Source organism: Pyrgilauda ruficollis, unplaced genomic scaffold (genome assembly GCF_017590135.1).
Source record: "Pyrgilauda ruficollis isolate IOZ18807 unplaced genomic scaffold, ASM1759013v1 scaffold126, whole genome shotgun sequence".
Classification (NCBI taxonomy): Eukaryota; Metazoa; Chordata; class Aves; order Passeriformes; family Passeridae; genus Pyrgilauda; species Pyrgilauda ruficollis.
In genome coordinates, this window is record NW_024510988.1 from 1,279,131 (window position 1) to 1,295,467 (window position 16,337).

Sequence of the window (16,337 nt, forward strand, 5' to 3'; positions counted from 1 at the left end):
TGAACGTAAAATTGGAAAAAAGAAATGTAGAGTCTGAATACTGCAAATTGAAATACATCCCCCAAAGCTGCAATTTTGGCATTCTTCCTAAAAAACAGATAATAATAATAAACCCCAAATAAAGGTCTAACGTGGCGAGCAGGATTCAGTCACAAAGAGCTCGAGACACTTTGCATACTGACCAGATACAAGGTGAACAGAAATTATAACTTATTTATGAGGCTTTACATATTTCAAACTCGACTGAAAAGTATAAAAATAAATTGTGGACTTTGTTCTTTAAGCACCAGCTGTGCCCAGCAGCACAGTGGTTATCTCTGCTATACTAACAAAGGAAACAACAGGGTCTCTTTTCTCTTTTTTTTTGTCTTTTTTTGTGGTTTTTTTTTTTGTGTCTAGGACTACTTGATTTTGAGCTTCCCGACCACATTGCAACCAGCATTGCAATGTTTGCCTGTTTGAATATACACAGGGCCAGCTGGGCCCTGATTTGGTGACGGGTTTAACCCTGTTTTAAACATGTTTTACTTTTTAAAAGCAAGTGCACAACGAATAGAACCTTTCTAGAAATCTCAAAGAAAGCAAAAAATAGAAATTAAAATTAAAAAAAAAGATGAAAATAAGAGAAAAAAAAAAAAGGAAAAAAGAGACATTCCCTCCCTCCCTCCCCCCATTGATGCATTTTTCTGGTTGGTTTGTTTGTCTTTCTTTTTTTAAAAAAAGGCAACAGACACTAGAGGAATGAGATGGGTGTGTGGGTTGTGATTTCAATGCTCGGGTGAAGGTTTCCGCCGTCCCCTCCGCGGTGCTGATCATGCTTTGCTCTCGCTCTCGTTTGTTTGTGTGGCTTCGTTGGGCACCGTCTTCACTTCTGCCGGGGGGCTCTTCCTGTCCTGCACGGCGCCTTTGTCCTCTGCTGGCATTTTCCTGGGGAGAAGCACCACAAGGACAGGGTTTAGAGGCACACAAACACAGGCTGGGAACCGATCCCGCTGGGAGAGCAGAGCCGGAATTCCCTGAGCAGGAGTAAGGAGAACCGAGCTCAGCTCCCCCACCCTGCTTCCTTTAGGTCCAGATTAACTTTTTTTGGCTTGCCCTGGCTTGGTTCAGGACTGAGCTGCCAGAGCAGCAAAGGAAACCTCCCCCAGCTGCAGAAGGATTTGGCTTTAGCACCCCCAAGTCCCTGACAATTTAGCAGCAATCCCATTTTTTGTGCTCCTATGGGAAGCCAGTCCTGAAATCCCCGGGATGCTGGAGAAAGGGGAACACAGAAGACAGGAATTCTGTCACAGACACTTTCACAAGCCTGAGGGAGGTGACCACCCTCAGAGGTGACAACTGCCAGCCCGGCCAGGGTCCAACATCTGCAGCACAGCTGGGACCCCCCAGCCCCCTGGGGCTGCTCTCTCTCTCCTGCCCAGCTCCGGGTGCTCTCCCCTCTCTCAGCCAGGCTCATGCTGCCCCAGCTTGGGGACAACTCCAGAGCTCCCAGTGCTGCCACCCCTGCCCAGGGCACTGCTTGCTGCCCAGCCTGACCCCGAGTGAGCCCTGAGGCTCCTCTGACCTGCACGAGATGGGATCTGGGGGCTGTGCTCGCTGACCTGCAGGACCTCAGCACCCTGAGGAGACCAAACTGGACTGTTTCTGCTCTTCCTTATGAAAGAATATCCCAGGACAGACAAAGCTGCCCAAGAGCCTGAGGAACCACACATTTCTGACCAACTCCCAGCTTCCTGTCCCCTGCCTCCCTGGCACAGCCTATCCCTGCTCTCCTCTGGCACCTTCCAAGCCAAGCCCCGTGGGCTCTCAGGTGAGTTAGGTGGCTAAGGAAACAGCGAGATTAGTCAAGAGAACACCCAACAGAGGACACAGCACGAGCACCAGGGCACGAGGGACACAGCACACAACCAACACAAGAGTAAAGGTGGCCGTACTCGGTCTTTGCGGGGGCAGAGCTGTCTGCAGCGGCAGCAGCAGGCTCGGGGGCTTGCCCACCAGCCCCGCTGGCAGCAGGAGGAGAAGCAGTGCCAAGAGCTGCAAAAACATCCTTGGCAAGGTCAATGTCTGGTGGCTTGAAGGTCCCTTCGTCCATTTTAAAGTCCTCGTTCTGCGAGGGGTTGGCGGCGCTGCCCGAGGCAGCCTCGCTCTTCACGTTGCTCGGGTTCTTGGGGGTCTCTGCTGGGCTCTTCACCGTGCTGGGCTGCACAGGCTCCTTCTCGGGGCTCTTGGCCACCTCCTGCTTGGCCTCTGAGGGAGCTGCAGGGCTCGTGAGGTTGGCAGGGCTGGGGGCGGCCGCCTTGCTCCCGGCACCGGCGGCGTCGGCGGCGCTGGGGCTGAGCACGGCCTGCCCCGGCAGGACACTTGAAGATAAATTACTGGTGGCCGGAGCGGAGCTGGGGGTGTCGCTGAGATCAACAAGAGGGGCCACTTTGGGGGTGGAGGAGGGCGGCGGTGACGACGCCGGGGCGGCGGCCGCGCCTTTGGCCGGGGTGGCCTGGCCGGGGCCGGCGGCGTCGGGAGCGGCCGCGGCCGGAGGGGCAGTGCTGGAGGTCAGCGTGGTGCTCTCGCTGGTGGGGCTGTTCTGGGCAGTGGCAAAGGTTTCAGTGATAGTGTCAGAGTTAGTGGTGCCCGTGGTGACAGAAGGCAGCATGTCCTCCACGGTGGCCGCGGTGTCGGCGGGGTGCCTGCGAGGGGGACACGGGGACGAGAGAGAGAGAGAAACAGAGAAAGAGAGAGAGAGAGAGACAATGAAGGCCCGAAACGACAGCAGGGAGAGGGGGCAGAGAGGGAGAGTGAGGACAGCACACACACGTGACGTGGAGGGGGACTGAGGAGCAGAGACATGCAGAGGTCAGACATGCAGAGGGAGCCAGGCTGGGATGGCTGAGGATCATCAGGAAGAGGAAAAGGCCAAGAGGACGTGACCTGCAGGAATGGTTTGTTCACGTGCACTGTCTGGGCTGAGGCAAATGGATCCTGTCAGCTTGCAGAGACTCTTCTCACCTACAACTCTCCTCTCAGCCTGCTGGTCCTGACCTCTCCAGGCAGCTCTGCCAACCCCCTGAGCCTGCAGCCCTGTGCCACCAACACAACACGGTGCCAGCATGGCACCCTGCATCCAGCCCCTGCTGCAGGTCTGTCTGAAGGCCTGCACAGCCCCCCTCGGACCCAAACTCCTTCCTCACACATGAGTGCAGACTCCCAGCTCTCTCTCAGAATGCTCAGCCTTGCTGTGACTCCACATCCTGGGGAGGATCTCTCCCCACGGCTTCAGCTCTCACCCAGCACTGCTGGGGCAGGGCTCGCTCTGGATCCTTTGCAGCGACCCTGGACAGTGCTGGATCTCCACGTGGGACAGAGCCTTTCAGGAAACGCTGCTTCCTTCCCCTTTCCCTTCCAGTGCTGGCAACAGCAACCACTGAAGCTCGACAGGAGGCACTTCCTCACTGGCACGTGGAGATTTTACCTTTCTTCCTCTCTTCCTGCCCTAACGGGTGTTCCTGAGGGACTGGGGCAGCTGAGGGCAATGCAGTGACCCTGTGCTAGGGCTGCCTAAGGCCACATACTCTGGCTCTGTCAGCGGGGTGGTCTCGTTGGGCTCCGTGTGCTTCCCCCCGTCGTGGTTGGGGGTCCTCTCCTCCTCCGTCCGCACCTCCACGATCGGCTCCTTGGACTCATCCTTCCTGTAACGAGGAACAGCATGGGGAGTGATGGCTGCTCCTGCAGAGACAGCCTGCACACGGCCACAGGGAGACACGGCACGGGCTGAGCAGGGAGAGCTCCGGGGTCACTGCTCCCGCTCCGGGGTCACTGCTCCTGCCAGCACCCAGCACTGAGCTCCAGGGTCACTGCTCCTTCAACACCCAGCATTGAACTCCAGGCTGTCCAGCACCGGCGTGTCCAGAACTGGAATGTCCAGCACTGGGATGACTAGGACATCCAGAACTGGGATGTTCAGCACTGGGATGTCCAGCACTGGGATAACTGGGATGTCCAACACTGGGATGACTGGGATGTCCAGCACTGGGATGTCCAGAACTGGGGGTGTCAAGCTCTGGGATGTCCAGCACTGGATGTCCAGCACTGGGATGTCCAGCTCTGGGATGTCCAGCACTGGGATGTCCAGCACTGGGGTGACTCATTTTGTGACGTCTGGAATGTCCAGCACTGGGATGACTGGCGTGTCCAGCACTGGGATGTCCAGCTCTGGGGTGTCCAGCACTGGGATGTCCAGCACTGGGGTGACTGGCGTGTCCAGCACTGGGATGTCCAGCTCTGGGATGTCCAGCACTGGGATGTCCAGCACTGGGATGTCCAGCACTGGGATGTCGAGAACTGGGATGACTGGGATGTCCAGCTCTGGGATGTCCAGCACTGGGGCTTCTCCCATCCCTGCTGGGATAAAGCCTGGGAAGCAAAGAGCAGAATCCCTGCTGTGCACGCAGGGCAGGGCTCCTGCTTCCCTCCTCCTCCTCCTCAAGAGGAAGGTCCAGAGTGGCCCTGGCCCTGCCCAAGGGGCAGTGGAAGCAAAGCCCAGAGTCTGCAGCAGGTTTTCCTGGTGGGATGCAGATCTCTGGGGGATGCTCAGCGCTGGTGAGTCCCTGGGTGGTGACACTGAGTTAAAGCCCTCCTGGAGCCCAGGTGAGCCCCAGCTCTGCAGAACCTGCTCACGGCCCCCCAGCCTCTCACCACCCCACCCCTGCAGCCCCAACCCCCTGGAATCTTTGCTCTGCAGAGCAGAACACCTTGATCCCCCACTTGGACAGGTGAGAAGACCCTTCCCAGGGCTCCAGCCAGAGCCACAGCCTCTGCCATGCATTTGTCTGGTTAAAAACAGGAGGCAGAGAGGTGTTTCATTTTGTGACGCCGGGATGGATCAAGGAGTGCAGATTCCAGCAGGAAAAGTGCAGAAAAGCCACCGTGAGGCACCTGAGTGACTCTGGTCCAGAGTCCATCACAAGTCCAGCCCATGTGAGCAGAACACTGTCCCACAGCCCAGCCCCTGCCAGCAATCTGACCATGACACGGCTTCACCACCCTCTGATGCCTGCAGGGAGTGAGGAGGGCAGGGATTTTCCCTTTGGGTGTGCTCGGGATCCTTGCAGGGATGATTCAACAACTCAGGTGCTCCTGGAGCTGTGTCACACTTCCCATCCACCCCTCTTTGTGGGCAGGAGCTCCTGAGGCTGAGCCAAGGGCACCAGACTTCCCTGGGTGCCTCCAGAGCTGCAATATTCCCCTTCTAGAGAATTCCCCTCACACCAGAGTGCTGCTCGGTGCCTCCTCTCCCCACTCCAGCTTTTCCAGGAGCTGTCACCCCCAAATTCCTGCTCTGGCAGGCACAGACCCCTGTGCTCCCCCAGAGCCCCGAGGAGAGCCCCGAGCAGGTACCAACCCTGCTCCTCTGCCCCAGGAGGAGGAGGAGGATGGACCCTAACCCTAACTCCAGCTTTTCCAGGAGCTGTCACCCCCAGATTCCTGCTCTGACAGGCACAGAGCCCCGAGGAGAGCCTCGAGCAGGTACCAACCCCTGCCCTGCTCCTCTGCCCCAGGAGGAGGAGGAGGATGGAGCTGGGGAGAAGCAGGGCAGGCCTGCAGAGCAATGTCCCTGTTCTTGTGCTATTCTGGGATTCCACACCTCACACAAGGGAACTGGGCCAAGGTAACTGCCTGCAATTTGGGTTTCTAGGCTGGCAAGGCAGCCCTGCAATTTGCAGGAACCTTCCAACCTTTTCCATTAGCTGTGGTTTCATAAATCCTAACTCGTGGCATGAATTGAGATTCCAAACCTTCCAGGGACTGGCATAAGGAAACATTATAAATATAAATATAAAAATCCTCCACCACCCTGTGGACTCAGGAGGCTCTTGGTGCTGCCTTTCTTTTTCCTTGTAAAGGAATTTTGCTGCTCCTACAAAATGCAGGAATCATAGTGGAGATTATTCTTTTCACAGATTGTCCCACCTGATTAAATTAAATTGATCTCCAAATACTTTCTGGAACCATTCCCTCCACCCTGTAGCTGGATTTATGTTGTATTTAATGAAACTAATGTTTAAACATCCCTAAAGGGTTTGCTGGGGCCTAGAACAACTCTGTGTACAAAAGAAATGTATAAGTAAATGGGCTGTGGAGCAGCTGCTCACACTGTGTGTATGAAATAAATGTAATAAATTCATGTTGGACATTTCTGACCTGATCCACATCCAGCCCTTCAATTAATCCCCTTCTGCCATTCTCAGGACATGGAGGAAAAACATTTCCACCGGTTAAATAAGGAAACACAAACCATTAAAGAACTTCTGGAGTCCTTAATTCTAAAGAAGTGAAGAATTTATTAATTACAAATTATGTTTTCCAATGGAAAATGAGCTTCCTGCGAGAGTGGCTTTTCTAATCCCCCTCATTTCACAGTGCACAGGAAAACCACCCAGCATTTTAATTTCTGCACAAAACCTGCCCTGTCAGAGAGAGCTCAGCTGTGTCCTCCTAGGGGGGTCTCAGCTACACAATGTCCAGGCACAGGCAAAGAGACAAAAAGAGGGTGGAGAGAAGCAGGTGGGACTGCAGGCATGTCAAAGGTCCTGCAGGATTTGGCAAAAGGAAGAAGAAGGGACAAACCAAACAAAAATCCACTCTGTGCAGCCAGCAGCAAAGCCCAGGACAGCTCTTTGTTCCCAGGGCTGCCAACAGCTCCCAGGGGGAAATTCCCTTTGCAGGAGGTTTTTTTTTTTCAGGTTTTCCCTCAGACACTGCCCAGCTCACCCTGGGGACAAGGAGCTGGGTCAGAAATTCTGGCAGGGACAGAAATCCACGTTCCAAACCCTGAGAGTGAGTTCACAGCAGCAGCAGCATCCCCAGGGGATGGGGATTCCCAGAGCTGCCCTGCATTCCTGGGCACTGTGGCCTCAGGGCTCTGCTGTTCCCTGGGCCTGAAGGGACCCTAAATCCCATCCATCCCACCCCCTGCCACGTCCAGGGACACCTTCCACTGCCCCAGGCTGCTCCAAGCCCCATCCAAGCTGGAACACTTCCAGGGATCCTGGGCAGCCACAGCTGCTCTGGGACTTCCATCCCAGCCCCTCCCCACCTTCACAGGGAAGAATTCCTTCCCAAGATCCCACCTAACCCTGCCCTCTGGCAGTCTGAAGCCACTCCTGTCCCCCCATCCCATGGAAATAATCCCTCTCCCCTTTCCCTGCCAGCTCCTTCAGGTCCCCCCAAAGCTTCTCCTCTGCAGGCTCTACACAGAGTGACACCAAAATCCTCTTTCCTGCCCCAAAATCACCTGCCCACCCCACCCCAGCAGCTCCAAGAGTCAGGAGAAGCTGGTTTTAAAACCTTTTAGATAAAACCTTCTTTTTATCCCCCAGAACCTCGCAGGAGCAGACAGCTGCAGCTGCTCCTGGTGGAGCAGGACGTCCCCAAACCTTCCAGCCCAGGAAAACAGCCAAACAATGCTCTGAGAAACAGCTCTGGGAATGTGGAGGGGCTTCAGCAAACTGGGAATCCTGCAAGGCTCTGCAGCCCCCCACACACCCAGGAACTGCAGCTGCCTGTGGCATGGAAATCCCAGGGCTTGAGCATCTTCTGCTCCCACATCTGAGCCTCTGCCTCCTCTCTGCCTTGTCTAAAAACTATTTAAATTTCATTTTACTCACATCAAGGGACCCTGAAATGCCACCCCAAGGGCCTGACAGATTTCTGGTACCTGGAGTGTTACAAACCTGCACAAATTAGTGCTAAAACCCCAATTCTGCTCCTTATTTTAACCAGCAGAAAGAAAGAAGCACTTTCTGTCTCCATTCCATGCTGGCTGGGCTCCTGATTGCTGCTGTGGAGTTTGGGATTTGTTCCCAGCTGCTGGCCAGGGCTGTTCTCTCTCTGTTCAGAGAATCCTGAACCCCTCTCCAGGGACAGAACCCCCTCCCCAGGTGCTGCTCTCTCTCCACACCAACCACACAAAGTTACAGATATGATTTTAATAACTGTGATTTTGTGAGAAACATCTCAGCCTCAGGCAGGGATCTCCCTCTGTGGATGGGGGGAAACCCACAAAAAGCTGATCCCAGATCTACAACGAGCTCAATTAATCCAGTTAGAGGGCAAATCACACAGTTTTTTAGTACCAGGATTATTTTGCTGCACTTCAGCAAACTGCAAAGCTCTGACCAAGCGTCTACACTCTACAACACTGGAAATGAGGGGGTTTGTAAAACAAAATAAACCCACAGGCTTTTGTGTGTGACACACCTGGCCCAAGTTTTAAATCCAGACAGGAAAGTTCCCAGCTCACAAAGAACGAGCTCTGAACCAACACAGCAGAGCAGAAAAGGCAGAGTCAGACACGAGTGAGGGCAGGATTTTGTCTGTCCCTGTGAGAATTCTGCCAGGAATTCACCCAGCTGAGAGGGCTGGAGACATTCTGGACAGAAGTTCAAGGGAGAGACCCCTGATTTTAGGAGAGCATCAGAGGGGATGGATTTCCTATCCCAATGGATTTCCTCTCCCAATGGATTTCCTATCCCAATGGATTTCCTGTTCCAATGGATTTTATATCCCAATGGATTTCCTGTCCCAATGGATTTCCTATCCCAATGGATTTCCTGCTCCAATGGATTTCCTGTCCCAATTGATTTCCTGTCCCAATGGATTTCCTATCCCAATGGATTTCCTGCTCCAATGGATTTTATATCCCAATGGATTTTATATCCCAATGGATTTCCCATCCCAATGGTTTTCCTGTCCCAATGGATTTCCTATCCCAATGGATTTCCTGCTCCAATGGATTTCCCATCCCAATGGATTTCCCATCCCAATGGATTTCTTATCCCAATGGATCTCCCATCCCAATGGATCTCCTGTTCCAATGGATTTCCTATCACAAAGAATTCATTGGGGTTGTTGTATCAAGTTTTTTGTGGTTTTTTAGGTTTGGGTTTTTTATTTTTTGGAGGGTTTTGTTTTTGTTTTGCTTTTTTTTTGGTGGGAAGTTCTGTTTTTTTTTTCAAAGAAGCAATGCAAAAAATCTGAATTTTTGCCAAAATCTCTGACTTTTGCCCAAGGGAACTCCCAGAATTTGACACCAAAGATGGCTCTCCTGCACCAATTTAGCCCAGGCATTAATCCTGCCACACTCACAGTTAGCCAGGAAGATGATTAAGCATCAGTAATAACAACTCTGCTGCCCAGCTAACTCCACCCAAGCCAAGATTTCCTGTTGGAACAGCGAGGGAAGGGATGTGTGTGGCAGCACAGTGCAGTTCCAGGGGGGTCAGAGGAGCACTGGCACTGCGTGTGCCCAGCTCCACCAGGAGCAGCCAGGCAGGGACAAGGAGAAGGAGCAGCAGCAGTGCCCCCAGGGGATCCCAGCAGATGTTTATGGTCAGAGCAGCACAGCAGGAAAACCTTCCAGGCACTGGAATCCACATGCAAAAGCCCCCAGAGACATCTGGGCAATCAGCAGGATGGTCTCTGACAAATCTTCTCTTTCTTTTTACAGTCTGTGGGTTTGTGGACGGGGCCTCCTTTTGCACAAGATCAGCACCAGATGTGCAGAGAAATCAGTAAGAAGCAGGATCTTAAAGGCTTTCAACATTGCACCTTCCTTTGATGAAAACAGCAAGCAAACAACACAAAAAAAATATCTTTCTTTACATCCATTTAAAAGGGCAAATTCATTACAAGTAACAAAAAAAAAAAGAACGTTAAAGAGAAAAAACTTGGCTTAAACCTTTTTTCCTTGTTACAAAATACTGACTCTTTCAAATTAAACATTTTTTTTAAGTGTTCTGTTTTTTGTTTTTTTCTCTGAACTGACACGATCCTCTGAAGCAAAATTATCTCCTTCCACACCTTGGTGGGACCCAGGCCTTCCCAAGCAAATATTGCTTTATTTGACTCTTTTTTTGTTTATTTTTTTTTTTTTTTTTGAAAGTTTCTAACAGAGCAAAAGCAGAGTCACTGCAGAAAGAAGCAATGAGACAAAGGAGGACGACGTTGATGGACTTCCCAAGGTCGCTGCAGGTGCCAGACAATGGTTCCCAGGAGGGGGGAATATGGTTGTTTTAAAAACAAATTTGGTGCATGTGGCAAGCGTGGATGTTCCCCGTGAGATCCAAGGTGACCATGGATGACAGACATAGGAAAGGAATTGGGGGAAAAGGGAGAGGGGAGGGAAAGAAAGGAAGAGAGGAAGAAAAAAAGAAAGAAAAAGAGAGAGAAAGAGAGAGAGAGAGAGAAAGAGAGAGAAAAATAGATAAAAAAAATTAGGTCATAAATACAGAAAACATAAGAATCAAAGGTTTATTTAATCTCGTAAATTAAAATGGCTCAGGGTTCAAGGAGCAGCACATTCACCACAAAAGGGGCAGAAGCTCAGCAAAGCCCAAAGCTGCAGAGCAGGGTCCAAGGCAGGGCGGGTGGGGGGTGCAAGCAGATGAGATTAAAAATGAAGGGACAGAAGGGAGATGGTGTCTGGAGCCTGAGAGCACAACGCTGCCTTCAACAGGGAAAAAAAGGGAAAACAAGAAAAGCTTTGGTGCAGCAGAGAATCCACCTGCCTGTCCAAGCCCTGCCCCAAAGCCTGGATAAAAAATCCACTTTATCCTGAAGGAGCACCAAGGTCTCAGCAATCTCTGACTTTGCCATTCAGCCTCCCAGCTGCTTGGGAACCACTCCAATGCCAGTGTGGTGATTGTTGTTATTGTAATTATTATTGGTATTATTACTGAAAATAACACCCTTGTCCTTGCAGCCACTCAGAACTCTGCACAGGTGAGGGGAACAAAGGACTCCACACAAGAAATGCACATCTTCCTGCAGGGAATCCCTGGTCACTGCTGTCAGGCACAGCACAATTCCTGTTCCAGCACTGGCTCTGACCCCTGCACGGCTCATTCTGAGACAAAAACACAGAAATGCCACGGGAACAACAAGGAAAGGAAAGGAAAGGGACACACAGAGCCTCTTCCCTGCTGCAGCTTGGCAGTAAAACCTGTGGGGCTGCACTGCAGAGGAAAAACCAACCTGTCCCTGGAAATATTCTCCTCAGAATTCAGTCTGGGCACCAGGGGACACCTCGGGAGGCCAAAATGACAAAAACCCAGGAGAGAGAGTGACAGAGGCAGCAACACTGCACAAGGACACAGCACTTGGTGAGGAGCAGCTGAGCTCCAGCTCCTGGGGCAACCCTGCATGCCCAAAAACTGCTTTTCCTCCTGCAACATCTGAGTGGCAGCCTCAGATCCCAGCTCCTCCTGGGCTTCACACCAAGCTAAGCAAGGATTTACTGCAGAGAGGCCAGAGAAGTTTCACCCCTGGTAACAAACTGGCTTTTCCCTGTTTTTTAGAGGGTTCCTGCTCATGTTACGTGGATTTAAAGGGCTGAGAGGGGGAGCAAGGGTTAGAGCTGCTGAAAATGAGAACCACAGAGTGAGTTAATGAGTTACTGAGGGTCCTTCCACCCAAAACTACGCCCTGTTCAAGCACCCCCAGGCTCTCCTTTGGTCCATCTCCCTCCTGCTCACTTCCAGTCCCACTTTTCCCACTTTTTCACCCATTTCTGCGCTCAGCAAGGTGACCTGCCTCAGCCAAGGGGGCTGAGCTGTTCCCTCCAGCCAGGGAATGGGCTCAGGGGAGCAGGGACTGAATTCTCAGGGAAAGACTGAAGGAAACTCTCTGCTTCCAAGAGAAAACGTGAATGAAATCCCACCAGGATGGGCTGGCAGCACCAAGCCTGCCTGTGCAGGGAAGCCTTGACTCAGCACCCCTGTTTTCAACCACCACAACTTCAATTTACAGCTACTGCAGCCACCCATCCTCAGGTTTTGGTTGCTTTGTGTGGGTTTCCCCCCTGCTTTTTTCAAACGTCCACATGTAGGAAAGAAATCCTAACTGTCCTTTCAACAGATCGCCACAAAGTGCTCAGTTCCAGTTTCCCAGCTGAGAGTTCTGCAGGAATTGTCCTCACCCCTCACTTTATGAGCACACCAGTAAGTACAGCCTGTCTTAGCAGCACCCTAAAGCCTTTGAGTTATTTTCTCCTCAACACTGAATCGCTGCTGTTCAAAAATCGCTGTTGTTTGGTAATTTGAACTGAAAAATGTTCTGAGAGATTTTTCACTGCCCTCTCATCCAACTGCCAGCAAACTCCTGATTATCACCTTTACTCCTCCAGAGACGGACTTGGGAAATGTGCCCTGCTAGAGCATCCCCCCGCAGAGCTGAAGGGAACAGCAATTCCACTTTCCGCTCTCAGAAAGCTTTTCCCACCCCACACAAGGAGCCAACATTCCCTGGGAACAGCCAGGCAGGGCGGGGGGGTTTTTGCCACGGGGGAGCACTCCCACATACCTGCCACAGGTATGCACGCAGCCACAACCCTCAGCTTCGGATGGGGGGAACCAACCATGAGAGGATGGGCTGGAAGCAAGCGAGCTCTGGGGGTTACCGGGGCACATTAGGGCAGCTCGGTGGCATTAGGGGCAGCAGGACCCGCGGGGGCTCAGCAGCAGTACCTGGGATGGCCGTGGGCTGCGCGGACGTGCGGAAGGCGTAGTGGGCAGGCTTGGACTTGCCCTGCTGGTTCTCGGCCACCACGTACACCTCGTAGTCGGCGTTCCAGTCCAGGGACTTCAGCATCACGTGGTCGCTGCCCGACGGCAGCCGGATCTCGGGCTTCCACTCCGAGGACTGCTTCTGCAGGGAGGGCACAGGGCACGGCTGTCAAAAGCAGCACTGCCTCGGGATCCACACAAAACTCACTGTGAAAAATGGGTATTTGACAGGGCGTGGCTGTCAAAATCAGCACTGCTCTGGGATCCACGCAAAACTGATCATGAAAAATGGGTATTTTAATTTATTTTATTTCACAGGGCGCGGCTGTCAAAATGGCTGTCAAAATCAGACCTGCCTCGGGATCCACACAAAACTGATCGTGAAAAATGGGTATTTGACAGGGCGTGGCTGTCAAAATCAAACCTGGCTCGGGATCCACACAAAACTGATCGTGAAAAATGTGTATTTTCACTTATTTTATAAACCAGCACTGCCTCGGGATCCACGCAAAACTGATCGTGAAAAATGGGTATTTTATTTTATTTGACAGGGTGTGGCTGTCAAAATCAGCACTGCTCTGGGATCCACACAAAATTAATTGTGAAAAATGGGTATTTTAATTTATTTTATTTCACAGGGTGTGGCTGTCAAAATCAGCACTGGCTCGGGATCCACAGGAAGCTGATTGTAAAAAACGCATATTTTATCTGACAGGGCGTGGCTGCCATAATCAGCACTGATTCTGATATCCACAGGAAGCTGATTGTGAAAAATGCGTATTTTATCTGACAGGGCGTGGCTGTCAAAATCAGCACTGCCTCTGTGATCCACCAAAAGTTGATTGTGAAAAATGTGTATTTTATTTGACAGGGCCTTTGCTGCCATAATCAGCACTGATTCTGATATCCACAGGAAGTTGATTGTGAAAAATGTGTATTTTATTTGACAGGGCACGGCTGTCAAAATCAGCACTGACTCTGATCCACAGAAGGCTGATCAATCTATCTTTGTTAATGTCCCAGACTGCAAGGCCATGTGTATTCTATTTGCCATCTGTTAGATGGTTCTCTTCTGTTCATGGGCCAGTTTTTTCTTGATCTCTCCCACAGCCAATCCTCCCTCCAGGAGATCTCTGCTGTCCATGGCCAGGGAGTGTCCCTGCATGGCTGATAAAATTCCAGCATCCCATGGGGAGATGCTCCGCCCAGGGCAGGAGCCAAGCATTCCTACCTGGATACAATCTGAGGTTTGGAACACCAACACAGCCTTTCCCCTGGATTCCCAGAGGAGCAGCTGCCCTTTCCACTGGATCTCCAGAGGCAGACTCCACCCTCACTTCCTCCTCTCACTCTGCCCCTAACTAAACTATTTCCAGCAGCCAAAACCTGCAAGTTCTGCTCCTACAAAAGCGCTCCTTCACATCTCAGCACTTCAAATTTAAACCAGCTGAGTGGCAGAGACTCCTCTCCTCGATCCAGCCCCTCCCAGAGCCCGGGGGGCTCAGAAGCTCACAGCACAAAGCTGTGTAAGCCACACTTACAGCTTTGTACTTGATCAGGTAGTGCCTGATCGGGGAGCCACCGTCGTCCTGCTTGATGACGTTCACCTTGATGGAGTTGCCATCCTCTCCTATGTGACCTTCCAGCTTGGGGGCACTGGGTTCCCCTGCAACAATGGGGCAGTCAGGGTTATTTGTGGGGAAAAAAAAACAAAAAACAAAAAACAAAAAAAAGGCATTATCACATAAACAAGGAAAAAGTGCTCGTAAAAAATCAGAATACTTTATCATCCTCAGCTCAGGGTATGAGATGACCCAGGCACAGAGGACACTGTGTGTATGAGGTAAATACTTCCCACACCCAAGTGTTTCTTGCATTTGAAACAACGAATTTCCATTTTTGTGTGTGCTGGAATGGAGTCAGAGCGAAAGAGATTCTCTCCTCCCCCAAGAAAACCCCAAAGCAATGAGCAATTCCTCACTGCTTCTGCTGTAAGAACTGCTGTGGAACACCTGGCAAACACCTGGCTGCTCCTGGGGGTGGATGTACAGAGCACCACTGGAAAGGACCTCGTGCCTCTCAGACAGACCCAGGTCTGCACTCTGAATTTGTTTAGGAGTTTTAGAGTTGCTGGACCACTGAAATGAGTGTGAAAACACCTGAACAGGACCCAGAGGACATCCCCTCACTCAGCCTGACTGTGAACTCCAGGGGATGCTGGAGAGAATTCACAGAAACCCCTTTGCTCCTCTGCAACAACCATTTCCAGGAGAAAAAGGCCATCATGTCCCAGGCTGCACCCTGCCACCAGCAGAAAATGGAAATGTCCCTTCCTGTGCAGGACACTCTGATTTACATCCCCAGCCCTGCAACCCACAGCCCCCAAACTGCTTTTCCTGCCCAGCTCCTCAATTCCTCCCTGCCAGGGAGGATCCCAGTCCCACCCTGCAGCTCTGCTAGAAAAGCCAAACACAGAAGGTCCGAGTGCACATTTGCACCCCTGGATTTGTGTCCAGCTCCTCATGGACAGCTCAGGCACTCCTGAGTGGCCACAGGAAGGTTCCTCTCCCAACATCCTTCAAAAGTTCATCTTCAGAAGGAATCTGAAGCCCTTTCCCCTCCCTCCTCCCTTTCAAAGGAATATGAGCACAGTTTTTTGGTGAAACACCAATGGGAAAACTGCAAGGAACTGTGATTGAAGATGAATTCCGTGCTGTTGCACTGTTCCAGGAAGGGAATCCATCAACTCCAGGCATGTGGGACACACACATTTGTGTTTAACAACACAGCAACTCCTCTGATGGATGTAAAGAGGCAACACTCCTTTTTTTCCCAGGCTGTTTTGCTTTTCCAAATCCTTTCCTCTGCCTTTATCCCCAGTGCAGGGCTCCCACACCCCCTGGATGTGGATCCCACCCTGGGACAGCTTTCTCAGTGCACACTGCACAGGAAAAGGTGACACAAGTGTGGTTTAAGGCACAGATAAACAGGAAAACTCCATCCTCACCTGGGCACATCGAACAGATCAGTTAAACAACGATATTCTTTTCCTCCATCCCAAAAGACAAACAGCACCACCAAGTCCCTGCTCTTGGCTGTGGAGCTGAGTGGCAGGAGCTGCTGTGCAGCAACTGAGCTGGCTCATCAGAGCAGGAAAAGCCTGCTTCTGTCACCCTGAGCCCCAAAGCAGCTCCCGGGACAGCCCTGGCCCTGCTCTGGGGGAGCCCTGCCCTGCTGGGCTGAATTCTCACAGTGCTGGGGCACAGGGACAGAGCAAGAGCAGCATCTCCTCGCTCCTTCCCCGCTCCCCCATCTCAGAGATGATCAGTAATGAGCACAGAGATCCTCAAGTGCTGAGGGAACACTGCACTTACAGAATCTGACCTTTTCTCTAACACTGCCTGCATTTTTTTCCCAGTGATTGAGCACTGAAACTAACAGGAACATCCTTTGCAAAGATGCTTATTCTTGATTTCAAATGTCAGAGATGCTGCTGTAGCTTACACACAGCCATTCCCATGATTAATTACCTGTCTGCTGAAACTTTTCTTCACTTTGAATTGTCTAATTTCTAGCTCCTGATTCACTCCTTCCTCCCCCAATAGTTTAAATTCATTTCAGCTTCGAGAAACATTTCTTGTCAAAGAAAAGAACACTCCTAAGTGCTGAAAACCAACAGGTGGAGCAGTGCAAGCCCTGGTACGGCATAGTTTTCTCTCCAGAAATAAGGCTTTATTTCATTTATCTCAAGCAGGTGGATGCAATCCAGACACAGGGCTG

At 51.6% G+C, this 16,337-nt stretch overlaps 2 protein-coding genes across 11 annotated transcripts in view; both read right to left on the reverse strand.

The window, feature by feature from the left end:
• Nucleotides 1–722: 722 nt before the first annotated feature.
• On the reverse strand, nucleotides 723–4,955 carry LOC121348490 (neural cell adhesion molecule 1-like). Its single transcript, XM_041458096.1, has 4 exons — nucleotides 4,930–4,955; nucleotides 3,567–3,683; nucleotides 1,935–2,684; nucleotides 723–927 (listed from the first exon to the last, which is right to left on the reverse strand). The coding sequence occupies exons 1-4, from the start codon at nucleotides 4,953–4,955 to the stop codon at nucleotides 813–815; spliced, it is 1,008 nt and encodes a 335-aa protein (XP_041314030.1). The 3' UTR covers nucleotides 723–812.
• Nucleotides 4,956–7,962: 3,007 nt separating this feature from the next.
• NCAM1 (neural cell adhesion molecule 1) overlaps nucleotides 7,963–16,337 on the reverse strand; it is a 78,863-nt gene continuing 70,488 nt past the window's right edge. For all 10 annotated transcript variants that reach the window (XM_041458147.1, XM_041458139.1, XM_041458146.1 and 7 more), the window contains 3 exons: nucleotides 14,099–14,223; nucleotides 12,519–12,699; nucleotides 7,963–10,020 (listed from right to left, as the gene is read on the reverse strand). In XM_041458147.1, the coding sequence (XP_041314081.1) occupies nucleotides 9,941–10,020; nucleotides 12,519–12,699; nucleotides 14,099–14,223 (386 nt within the window). In that variant the 3' untranslated portion in view covers nucleotides 7,963–9,940. The remainder of the gene's footprint in view (nucleotides 10,021–12,518; nucleotides 12,700–14,098; nucleotides 14,224–16,337) is intronic.

Coding starts and splice junctions, on each gene's coding strand:
- LOC121348490 (XM_041458096.1), bottom strand. CDS start 4,955: ATGGACTCTGGACCAGAGTCACTCAG. Junction 2,685..3,566: donor ACCCCGCTGACAGAGCCAGA/GTATGTGGCCTT, acceptor TCCCCCTCGCAG/GCACCCCGCCGACACCGCGG. Junction 928..1,934: donor TCTGCCCCCGCAAAGACCGA/GTACGGCCACCT, acceptor GCTTCTCCCCAG/GAAAATGCCAGCAGAGGACA.